This window comes from Bos taurus, chromosome 8, assembly GCF_002263795.3.
Source record: "Bos taurus isolate L1 Dominette 01449 registration number 42190680 breed Hereford chromosome 8, ARS-UCD2.0, whole genome shotgun sequence".
Taxonomy (NCBI): domain Eukaryota; kingdom Metazoa; phylum Chordata; class Mammalia; order Artiodactyla; family Bovidae; genus Bos; species Bos taurus.
The window spans coordinates 62,821,868-62,834,778 of NC_037335.1; the positions used below are offsets into that span (position 1 = coordinate 62,821,868).

The 12,911-nt window shown below is 40.8% G+C and overlaps 1 protein-coding gene across 6 annotated transcripts in view; it reads right to left on the reverse strand.

Annotated features, from left to right (window-relative positions):
* The window catches only part of TSTD2 (thiosulfate sulfurtransferase like domain containing 2), a 29,074-nt gene that overhangs the window by 10,167 nt on the left and 5,996 nt on the right, over positions 1 to 12,911 (reverse strand). For 3 of the 6 annotated variants that reach the window (XM_005210193.5, XM_059889483.1, XM_005210192.5), the window contains exons 3-4: positions 7,604 to 7,917; positions 5,558 to 5,678 (exon numbers count right to left, since the gene is read on the reverse strand). In XM_005210193.5, the coding sequence (XP_005210250.1) occupies positions 5,558 to 5,678; positions 7,604 to 7,917 (435 nt within the window). Of the gene's footprint in view, positions 1 to 5,557; positions 5,679 to 7,603; positions 7,918 to 12,783; positions 12,828 to 12,911 lie in introns of all 6 variants that reach the window. The other 3 variants (XM_002689731.7, XM_059889485.1, XM_010807994.4) reach the window with 2 other exon arrangements.

Consider the following 12,911-nt stretch of genomic DNA (forward strand, 5'->3'; position numbering starts at 1 on the left):
GGTTGGCAAGTTGTGTCTGACTCTTTGTGACCCCGTGACCTGCCAGGCTCCTCCGTCCATGGATTTCCCAGGCAAGAATACTGGAGTGGGCTGCCAAGCCCTCCTCCAAGGGATCGTCCCAACCCTGGGACCGAACCTGAGTCTCCTGCGTTGGTAGGCAGACTATTTACCACTGAGCCACGGGGAAGCCCATATTTGTAGCTCAGTTTGGATTTTTGCAGGGCAGAACAGGTTCATGTGTATTGGTGAACTTAACAGGAAAAGCAGAAACTCTGCTATGAACACCAGAGTGTTGCCACACAAAGATGCCTGTAGTTTTCTGAAATGGCACTGCCCATAGCTCAGCTGAGGTGCTCAGTTAACATATGCTGAACCAGAGAATAAAATGGATAAAACAACTGGAAAGCCCCATTTGCTATGATGTTCCAGCTGTCCTGTGGCCAAAGCTTAACCTAAATTCAGGGCAGCAGATCCAGAATCAGGATGCACCTTTGCCACTTAACTTGCCAAGTGGCCCTGAGAAAATTCTCTTTTCTGAACCTCAATTTCTTCATCTTGATAAGAGAGATGAAAAAGAAGCAATAATGAAAAGCTGCAGAGGAGATATTCCTCAAGTCCTAAAGCACAGAGCTCATCTGAGGGCCGGGAATGCACACGAGCACCCTCTGCATGGTTGGTGGGGTGGGGGGCGGGGGCAGGTAAGCCCACCACGGCAAACCCACCCACTGGGAGGAGCTTGTGTCTGTTTTGTTCTTTGTTGCATACTCGGTGTCTAGAGTAGTACCTGCCCACAGTAGACATCTGATATGTATTTGCTGAGCAAATGAGTGAGAATCCAAACCTGAGGCTTTCTGGCTTCTCAAACCCTCTGTTCTCTTTGAAATGCTTCACTGGTTGGGGGACATTAAAGCCTGGATTAAGGCCCCTACCCTAAGAGGCAATGCTCTGGGGGGCCTGCAAAGTTACTTGTTCTGGTACCACAAAACCCTTACGGTAAGTTTAAGATGGATCATCTTTAGAAGAGCTAGCTTTCTAAACTTCGAAAGTGCAACACTGTGTATCATGGTATTCTCTGGAAAGAGAAGTAGCTTAGAGCAAAGTTCTGTGTTATTACATTGTTACTTATATAACAATTACAACAATGATACCTACCAGTGCATTAGAATTTGAAAACTTTTAAAGGCTCCCCTTTTATTAGGGCCTAGAGGAGGTACTTGTTTGTTGCCTCACTTGGCTCAATTCTTTAGAGCATGGATAGAAATGGGATTCATTTCACAAGCCAGGGCCTACTCATTAGCAGTAGCTCTCCAGAGTTCCATGATTCTGAGTCACATCCAGGCTCCGCCTGATCTGGGCTGACAGAGGGAAGCAGGAAGCATATGCCATCTCTGCTGTACAGGCTACTGCACCTGTTACCAACTCATTTTTTTAAGGGACAACATAGAAAAATAGAGCTGAGCCAGCATTAACCAAAAATCTACCCTAACACTGTCTCTGACAGGGGCAAGTATGAGGAAGAGGTACAGGCTTCTGTGTAACTGTCTTTTGGGTAAGCCAGAAGACTCTTTCCTATGTTATTTTAATCCCAGAACCCAAATAAAATATAAGTATGTGCACTCCCTGAATACTGAGGTGGGCAACCTCTAAAACCCATGCATTAGACTTTCAACTCCTGTTGAAGGATTCCTCAACTGAACCCTTCAAAGTAGCTGCTAGGTGAGGAAAGCCTTATACCTCACAGATGAAGAGCAACAGTTAACATTTAATGAGCACCTTTATATTATAAAGTTCCTGTCTTTATATTATAATCCTGAAAGGTAGATATCATAATTCCCACTTGACAGAAAAGGAAACAGAAGCTTAGAGAAATCAAGTAATTTAAGAGAAATCAAGTAATTTACCCAAGGGCACAGAGTTGGGGGTGGTAGATCTGGGATTCAATACCAGATCTTTTGGGGTCCACCTTTTATAATTTTCCTTTCTAAAGCCTCTAATGCATCTGCTCAAATTTCTTGAGGCAGTAAGAAGTATATAGCAAGGGGTCAGAAGCTTCTTTCCATAATTCTAGAATTTTCAAGTTCTCCCCTTTCCCTACAAATGCCAACATTCTTCCAAATCTCCTACCAACACGAAACTTGAGAACTTAGCATGTATCCCTGAAGCCTTAGAATTTAAACCTAAGAACCAGGCAGGTGCTGCCACCTTGTGGGCAGAGACCCTCACTGCCAGTTCACCTTGCCCCAAACTACAGCGAGATTGATTGCCTGTTTGTGCACTCAGGTTTCCGTTCCATCTTTCAAGGTGTTCTCTAAATACAGATGATGATATATGTATATAAGCCACAAATGTTCTTTTTTTTCCACAATGCATCAGCAATTTTGCCAGGAATTGCAGACATAGTGATTAAAAAATACATAGTTTTGCCCTTTGGGAACTTACAAACTAAGGAAGGTCACAGATATTAAGATAAAAGTCACTAACTGACAAGTGCTATGAAAAATAACTACAAGATGCAGTGAAATAGTATATCTGGAAAACTGAATTTAGATTAAAGGTCTGGAAAGATGTCTTTGATGAAGTATCATTAAAACTGAGAAGTGGAGACTGAGTAAAAATTAGGAGAAATGAGTGGGTGTGGGAAAGTTCCTTGAAGAAAGTATTCTTGTAAAAAGGCCCAAAGGCACCAAATAAAATTTGTGGGCTCCAAGAAACTGAAAGGCTCTTTTGCTGGAGTGTAATGAGTAAAGGGAGAAGGAAATGGCAACCCACTCCAGTATTCTTGCCTGGAGAATCCTGTGGACAGAGGAGCCTGGTGGGCTGCTGTCCATAGGGTCGCAGAGTCGGACACGACTGAAGCGACTTAGCATGCATGCATGCGTTGGAGAAGGAAATGGCAATCCATTCCAGTGTTCTTGCCTGGAGAATCCCAGCGACGGAGGAGCCTGGTCGGCTGCTGTCTATGGGGTCGCACAGAGTCAGATACGACTGAAGCAACTTAGCAGCAGCAGCAGCAATGACTCAAGAATGGCATCAGATAAGTAGAAAAGGTGGAAGTAGCCAAAGTATGCAGGAAACTTAAGGCCACATTAAGGATCTGGGTTTTACTCTAAATACATTGCATAGACGCTGAAAGATTGTGAAGAGGGAGGGAGAGGATTTCATTTACTTTTTAAAATCATTCTGGCTGCTGTGTAGAAAATGATTTAATGGGGGCAAAGATGGAAGAATGGAGAGTAGTCTGGAAGCTACTGAAATGAATGAGGTAAGAGAGGGTGGGGCTAGGTCTAAGGAGGTGGAAATGGAGGATCAAAGGATATGTTAGAGGCAGAAATGTCAGGACTTGGTGATGAACTGATGAGGTAAATGCAACTTTCAGTCACTATCTGCAAGAAAACATGGGTGTGAAAAATATCACTGATCAAGTGATTGCCTCAGGGAATAAAAACCTGGGACAAGTGTAGGAAAGGTTAGTGTCATAACCAGAAGGAATATATATATATATATATATATGTAATTATGCAAATTATGCAATTATCAATTATCCTATCATGTAGAGATAATCATGACTAACATTTTGATATTTACTACTTGTCATCTTTTTACACACATGCTTGTGGTTTTGTTACAAACATTTATTTCTTATTCAACTCTCTCCAAATATTTACTGTCTGCTATATTCGAGGCCCTGTTCTAGCACTGACAGTACATCAATCAGTTAAGACGAAGTTCCTGTCCTCTTGAATTCAAGAGAGAAAGGAAACAAAACCATAAAACGGTAAAGGACTGACCGCCGCTAAGTCACTTCAGCCGTGTCTGACTCTGTGCGACCCCAGAGATGGCAGCCCACCGGGCTCCCCCGTCCCCGGGATTCTCCAGGCAAGAACACTGGAGTGGGTTGCCATTTCCTTCTCCATTGCATGAAAGTGAAAAGTGAAATCGAAGTCGCTCAGTCGTGTCTGACTCTTCGTGACCCCATGGACTTCAGCCCATCAGGCTCCTCTGTCCATGGGATTTTCCAAGCAAGAGTACTGGAGTGGCGTGCCATTGCCTTCTCCAAAGGACTGACATGTTCTAGTAAAATTAAGAAGTATCTTGGTATCACACCTGTATGTACAGTTCTATAAAACATTTTTCCAGTTGAAGTGAAGTGAAAGTCGCTCAGTCGTGTCCGACTCCTTGGGACCCCATGGACTATACAGTCCATGGAATTCTTCAGGCCAGAATACTGGAGTGGGTAGCCTTTCCCTTTTCCAGGGGATCTTCCCAACCCAGGAATCGAACCAGGGTCTCCTGCATTGCAGGCAGATTCTTTACGAATTGAGCTATCAGGCAAAGAATCAGAATATAATGCCTACTTTTACAGTTTTACTGGAACATGTGCTGTGCTCAGTCACTCAGTCGTGTCTGACTCTGTTACCCCATGGACTATAGGCCACCAGGCTCTTCTGTCCCTGGGATTCTCTAGGCAAGAATGCTGGAGTGGGTTGCCATTTCCTTCTCCAGTTATCTTCCCAATCCAGAGATTGAACCCAGGTCTCCCACATTGTAGGCAGATTCTTTACTGAGTCACCAGGGAAACCCCTGACCATACCCATTCTTTTACATATTGTCTATGGTTGTTTTCATATTAAAATGCCAAGGTTGAATCGTTTTGTGCAAAGTCTGAAATATTTGCTATGTGGCTCTGAAGTTTGCTAATCCTTGGTCTATGCCTTTATATAGTCTTATAAAACACTTTTCTTTTTAACTGAAGTGTAGTTGATTTACAATGTTGCACTTATTTCTACTGTACAGCAGAGTGATTCAGTTATATATATATTTAATATTCTTTTCCATTATGGTTTATCATAGGATACTGGTTGTAGTTCTCTGTGCTATACTGTAGGACTCGGTTATTTATCCATTCCATGTGTAATAGCTTACATCTGCTAACCCCAACCTCTCACTCCATCCCCCCCCCAACCTCTTCCCCCTTGGGAAGAGGTTCTCTATGTCCATGAGTCTGTTTCATAGATAGGTTCATTTATATCATATTTTATATTCCACATGTAAGTGATATCACACAGTATTTGTCTGACTTCACTGACTGTAATAATTTCTAGTTGTATCCATGTTGCTGCAAATAGCATTATTTCATTCTTTTTTTAATGTCTGAGTAATATCTCAGTATATGTATATGTACCACGTCTTTATCCATTCATCTGTTCATGGCTATTGTGAATAGTGCTGCTGTGATTGCAAGGGTGCATGTATCTTTTTGGATTAGTTTTGTCTGGATATATATTATTGTAAGGAATGGGACTGCTAGATCATATGGTAATTCTATTTTTAGTTTTATGAAGACTTTCCACACTGTTTTCCACAGTGGCTGTACCAACTTACATTCCCACCAACAGAAAACATCATGTTAATAGCTATTTAGTATTCTATTTAAATGCTTAGCAGGATTTCGCTAATTTCTGAGAACCCAACTGGTGAATCCTTTTTGTAACAAGCAAACCAAGGTGGAGGCAAGATAAGCCCTGTGAAGGATAAGTGATAAGGGAGAAAGTGTTACCTTGCCCGTGAGGTGCAGGTGCTGACACAGAGCTGTTTGCCAGGCACAGACCCAGTCGGGATCCTTCAGGTCACAGTAGCAGTAATAAAGTAGCACCTCCCCTTCATCGTTGCCCTGGCCACTATAAAAAGAAAACCATGGGAAAAGAGCAAATGAGTCACTGGCATGAAGAGGCTACAATTCAGAAAGTAGATTCAGGCAGAGTCAAGAGGGAAGGCCTAATGGAGCTACTCATGCCTGCCCTGGTTCCTAACTATCATTCTCCTCCTGTATTGAGAAGCAACTCTGGTCTGTATTTGCTCTAAAGAAGACAATACCTGCACCAAACTCCTTCCTTTCTAAGAAGTGAGCTTACTTTGATTTCCTTGTTTAATCATCATATCCATGAAACAGATATTAATAACCCCTTTTTAAATTTGAGTCCATTCTGGCTTATCCTCTACGAAAAGGCAGTATCTGTTTTGAATCTCTCTCTGTACAAAAAGGTTTCACTTTCATTTTTTCATATAATCCTCTTACCCATGAGACAGGTTATTATCATCACCATTTTATAGCTCAGTGAACTGAGCCCAGTTCATCCGGCATGAAATAGACGCAAAGTGACAGTCAGGACTGGAACACCAGTCTTCTGACACTAGAATCCATACTCTTCCCACTGCACTATGCTGACTTTAACTAGTCATGGGCCCTGGGTGGGTGTCTTATCCCTGAGCCTTGATTTCCTCAACTGTAAAACTAGAGGACTGACATAAACTGCCTTTCTCAAAGTGTGCTCTGAAGCTGTTCCATGAAATCACCTGAGAAATCCTGCAGACAGTATCTCCCTCTTTGAAAGTCACAGTGAAAGCCCATCATATATTGAAGGCTCTGGGAAGCTCTGCAAAAAAAGAACATTTTAACCTAATGTCTCCCCAATTGAATTGTCTTTAGCACCTCTTTTCAATACCTGAGAGCACCCTCCAGAGCTAGTGCTATAGAGATATTTTAGAGAATGCTGTCATAGATGGTAATTCAGGTCCCATCCAGCTCTGAACTCTCTGACTCTCTCATCAATGCCCTCTTATTGCAGGGCCTAGTCTCTTCTAACACCTGCTTGTCTATTAGTGTATCTGTTTTCCTCTCTCTAAATTCCTATAACAAATTATCGTCTGAGCCACACAATTTTAAGTGATAATTGCATAGTTTGTCTTACACCATCTGCTAAATGTTTTGTGTATCCTTTTTCTTTGTTTTTCTAACTAAAAAGCAGGTCCATACAGAAATGAAGAGATCACATTTGTATCACTTTACAGTTCACGTGAGCTCTTACCATCATCATTTTATGTAATTCTTAGAGCAATTCTGTGAGGTAGTCAGAGCAGGCATTATTACCAGTTTTAGAGGTAAGGATGTAAAGGTATGAAGAATTTAGTGACTGGCTCAAGTCTAACTCTAAGTGTAGTTCTCTTTCTCTTCTTTCTGATAAGCAAAAGGAACTGGTATTAAGACCAGTGACAAAAGTGTATCAAATGTGGGCATCTTCTGTTCACTGAGTAGTTTAGGAATTCCTTAAAGATTCCTTAAATCTGTCCTCTACAATTAACATAATGTTATGATGCGGTGAGGTTTTCAAAGGCAGATCTAAACTTCTAACCCTATGCATTAGTTCTAAAAGTTAACTTACTTTCTAAAGCATATTCAGCTCCGAAAAACACATCTGGTAATAAAAACCCCTTTCTAAGCTGACACTTCAGGGTTGAGGAATCATGAACATCTCTGGGCCTTCAGGCTTCTCTTTGGAAATAACATTTTCTGTTCTTTACCTCTCCCGAGAGAAGTAAAGACATGGGATGCCTTCCAAGATACCTAGAGTGCACTGCCAGCTGCATGGGTATACACTACTGCATAGGCTGTGGTCTTCTATTACACACACGTTTATCGGCCTAGCTTAGGCAGTAGAGAAATTCTGTGCCTTAAGGATCTGCCATTTTAGTGGATAGGTGGTATCTCATTCCAACTGGAAAAACATTTTTCAATGAAACAAAAGGTACAGAATGAAATCCTTACCTTATCAGCTCATCAGGGTTAAAGCAGCTTATATCAGGGAGCCAAGTAGACACTTCTTGGTTACGGGTAAAGTCCTCTTTGAAAGGGTTCCTTTTGTCTGTAGACTCAAGACTCTTGGAGGTGCTCGATGTCACAGCCAGCTGCTTTAAAACAGAAGCGGTCTCATGGCAAATCTCATTAGCATGTTGTGTTGCCACGTGTCTGTGTATGCTGGTTGGGTCTGTAAATAGTTGCTGACAGCATTTCCACCATTTTTCTTTACATTCACAAGGAGGTGCTGGAACTTCTTTAGTTTTAACGAAAAGGGAAAATGCCTGCAATTACATTTCAAATATGTCACTAGTAAATAACCTTAGGTTTTAGGTTAGAATGAAAGTCTCAGTGAAATTTTTTCCATAGGGGTTTCTAGTTTTAGGTCCTACAATTCTGCAGAACTTCTTGAGACTGAACTTCCTCCAAAAAGGAAATGGTCAAAGAAATTATGGAATATACTTACTACGGAATATTAAGTAGCTAGTTTCAAACTACATGGGAAAATATTTATGGTATAATGTTAAATGGAAAAAATTGAATAAAATGTCCTTATATCATGTAATCTCAATTACATAAAAAAGTACATTGAGGGACTTCCTGGTGATCCAGTGATTGAGAATCCACCTTCCAGTGTAGGGAACCCTGGTCTGATCCTTGGTCCAGGTACTAAGGTCCCATGGGCGATGGGATAACTGAGCCCACTGAGCCTGTGTGCTCTAGAGCCACAAGCCACAGTGAAAATGCTGCGTGTCCCAACTAAGACCCAATGCAGCCAAATAAATAAATTTTTTAAAGTATATTGAAAAGCATGGGAAGAAATGTACCAAATGTTTTGATTTGGTTTTTGTAAGATAACTTTATTGTTATTATAAAGAGGATTTAGGCAAATTGTTAAAAAAATTAAACACAATAGAAAATTATAGATGTACCATAATTCTTTTAACCAATTCTAAATGAATGAGCTTTTTTGGTTTCCAATATTTGCAATTATAAGCAGTGGTGAAGGAGCATGTCAGCATATCTTTGTATACTTCTTTAACCATCTACATAGAATAAATATTTTTTTTTAATTTTTTTTTTAGAATAAATATTTAGAAGAAAATTTTGGAGGTGAAGAAGCATAAATATTAAACTGTGATTAAGTAGTGACTACCTGAAAAATCATTACCAATTTATGCATTCAGCAGCAATGCATGAGGATTCCATTTTATTCACAGCATTTTATCAGTATTAAAATTTTTGTAGTCAGTATTTTCAATTTTGACCCAAATAAAAAGCAAATACTCTGTTTTTATTTTCCAATCTTTGATTAGCAGTAAGGTTGAATATTTTTTCATATTGATTCTATGTTCTAGTTTGCCTCTTCATACCTGTTGCCTATTTTTCTACTGTGGCATTTATCTTATTGATTTGTAAGTAGTTTTAGTGACCTTTCATTGATCATAGTTATTCAGATTTGTTTCTCTACTTGTCATTTGTTTTTCAACTTTGTTTATGGTGTTTTTTTGATGTCAAAATTGAAGTTTATACATTATGGTACAGTTTATGGCATCTATGATTATCAGTCTTTCAAGATATTTTCCCTCTTGGTTTCTAGAAAGAACGGTATTAATATTTTTACATTATATATATATATATACACACATACACACACAATACTTATATATAGTTTAAAATTGTTCAAAATATATAAATAACAATTTATATTAATGTAACATTTAAACAATTTTCTTAATACATCTGAAGACTACTGTAAAGCATCCAAAATTGGGCACTCTGAAGAATAATAATTATAAATATGGAGCATCATTTTTAGATCTTCCTCAATCTGTACACAACCATATCTGGATTGTCCCAGACTGAAGCAGGATAGGGTAGTCTGAAATTACACTGGAGGGCACTTTTTAGCCTCTCATGCAGTTGATCATTCTGTATAGGCCAATAAAAAGAGCAGTATGTCAACTTGAGTGCTTCTTTGTATTATACTTAGAACTTCAAATCTTGTTCTCTAATTGAGGCTACTAAGAAGGAAACACTTAGAAGGAAAGAAGAACACTTTTTACAAGGAACAGGCTTGTAAAAAGCATTACACAATTATTTCAGTTGACAATTATTGTACATCAATAATTACTATGACTATTAGTTTATATATAAATGTAAGGCATTGCATCCAAGGCCTCATTAGCATCGAGGCCTCAAGAAGTCATGATCATTAAAAAAATGCAGTATATAATCTGAATTTTTTTTCCTTCTTTCCTCCCTTTTTCCTTCATCAAAAGTCCTCAGGCAGGCCTGAGTGAGGTGGGAAGCCCAGTGTGAATGTGGCCTGCCACTGGTCTCTTAGGGCCTTCTGAACAAGGCATTGAGGATCCAGCAGCAGTCAGGGCCCATGTGGGGTCCGCTCCGGAGAGATAGGCAGGCCAGAGCTAGGAAGGTAGCTAAGAGCAGGTGAGGCCTGTGTGGGGAAGGCAGGCCCTGATGGAAGAGGCAGCTTGAAAGAGTGGGGAGACTGACTGCATACAGGGGAATAAGCAATTAAGTATACACACTGGGACTGAAGAGAGCTGGGTTTGCTATCAAACATCATCATACAGGGAAGTTATAAATATAAGGGGAGAGAATAAACCTGTGATATGGCAACAGAACTAAAGGTTCCATGAGTATGAACTCATCTGGTTTATACTGATATGAAAGTAAATATAAAAGTATGATATATAGAAATGTATGTGTTTTTCATCTATATAGATATTAGCTCTGCTGCTGCTGCTGCTGCTGCTAAGTCGCGTCAGTCGTGTCCGACTCTGTGCGACCCCACAGATGGCAGCCCACCAGGCTCCGCCGTCCCTGGGATTCTCCAGGCAAGAACACTGGAGTGGGTTGCCACTTCCTTCTCCAATGCATGAAAGTGAAAGTGAAGTCGCTCATTAAGTGTCGGACTCTTTGTGACCCCATGGACTACAGCCTACCAGGCTCCTCCGTCCATGGGATTTTCCAGGCAAGAGTACTGGAGTGGGTTACCATTGCCTTCTCCGAGATATTAGCTCTATCCACCATCTATTCTCAGCTCTGTCCACCAGATGTCCTGAAAGAAGCAGCACCTTAGTAGAAAGGAGTTTATCTAGCCCCTTGGTTTTGGTTTTCCACCTCCATAAGAACCAGTGTTCCTTGAAGAAATGTTTGACTCCAAGAATGAGAGAGAGAAAGAACATGACCCTGAAACATCTTGTTAAATCAGAAAGTAAGGAAATGCTCAAAGAATGATGGGGTAAGTCAAAAAGACATAGATACTAGCTGGAATCCCAGCCAAACCTGAGATGATCTGAGAATCAAAATAAAAAATTATGATAATGGATTATCGCCCACTGAATAAAATGGCATTCTTGAATACACACTGATACAAATAAACTAGGAACAAAGAAAGCTCTTCCTTACAGAAGACTGCCAAGTAAGAAATATAGAAGGAATGAAGCAATTAGAAAGTCACCATTTAGAAATCATCACAGTAATAGTCAACTGAAGCAAAGAAACACCAATGGATCTAAAACTAGTAGATGAAAGTTCATTGTGAAATAGGCTATTTCAGTTCAGTTCAGTCGCTCAGTTGCGTCTGACCCTTCACGACCCCATGAATCGCAGCATGCCAGGCCTCCCTGTCCATCACCAACTCCCGGAGCTTACTCAAACTCATGTCCCATTGAGTCGGTGATGCCATCCAGCCATCTCATCCTCTATCATCCCCTTCTCCTCCTGCCCCCAATCCTTCCCAGCATCAGGGTCTTTCCCAAAGAGTCAACTCTTCACATGAAGTGGCCATAGTATTGGGGTTTCAGCTTTAGCATCAGTCCTTGCAATGAACACCCAGGATTGATCTCCTTTAGAATGGACTGGTTGGATCTCCTTGCAGTCCAGGGGACCCTCAAGAGTCTTCTCCAACACCACAGTTCAAAAGTATTAATTCTTTGGCTATTTACATAGTCTCAAACTATTTTCCCTCAAATATTGAATAACTAAAGGGAAAAAAGAATAATTTTAAAGCAAAGAAATCTGACAAGGCACTTCCTTAATTGGGTACCCGAAGTTAACATCACCAGTAGCAGGACAAATTGGCACTGTGACTGCCTGACTGAATGCAGCTGGATGAACACAGTGTCTCCTGTGGGGCAGTCTTGTTAACAAAATCCACAACTTGAATCTAATCACAAGGAAACATGAGTGAAAAATCATGAGAGACGTCCTACACATAACTATCTCCTTCTAAAAAGTCACGGTCATGATTTCAGGGGAAAAAAATGAAAAAGTGGTCCAGACTGAAGACCTTTGAGATATAACAACTAAACATGTGACCTTAGAGTGGATCTATAAAAGCCATTTGAGACAACTGAAGAAACATGAATGGAGCTGCTGGGCAAAGGGGATCCTCCGTAGAATTCTGGCAGCTTTTCTGTAGGTTTGAAATTATTGCAAAATAACAACAACAACAAAATGTCTGTATCCTTTGGGTTTCATTTTCAAGGAAATCTGTGTGGGATGCAGGCAGAAGGGTGGAGTATAGAAGCTATAAGAAGAGACATCTATTCTTCATTGACGTGGAGCCAATATAAGATGATTTTGCAAGAGGAACAAAAGCCCGGAGGTAAGAAAACTAAGTCTCAACTGTATTTCTTCAGTCAAGTCATTTTCCTTTGAGCTTCAGCAGGAGAAGGGTTTAGTCAGTGATCCCTGAGAAAAGCATCAAAGGCCCAGAAGGGCAGCATCCATCTACCACACTGTGAGCCAGTTCTCAGTGGCCTGCAGCATTCCAAGCCACTCTGTTCCTTCTCCCAGCCAACCGAGCCCTGCAAGCTAGGCCGGACCTGGGGTCTTAGGCAGCAGCTGCCCTGACACCTGTCTGTTCTCCTATAACTGAGGCTCCTGGGACTCTTCCCATAACCCCAGGTGGGAAAAAGAATCGAGCCCATCTATCAAGAATCTGTCAAGTACTCCACTGTAAATTAGGTGTTTCCTATGATCCTCCTTTGCTTGGCACTGAACTAAGATTAACTAAGAACTGGTTAATCACTGGACACAGTACCCAACATGATGCAGTCTTTCTTTTGTAAAGCAAATGTTACAAGTGACAAATGTGACCAGACCTGACTAGAACTTACCGTGAGCGTGGCAGCAGCCTGGTGTCTCACCAGCGCTCCACTCCCTGGAGGACAACCTTGATGAGTTACTTCTGGACATATCTGCATTAACTGTACCTACATGATCCTGAAACATCAACGGCAATTTT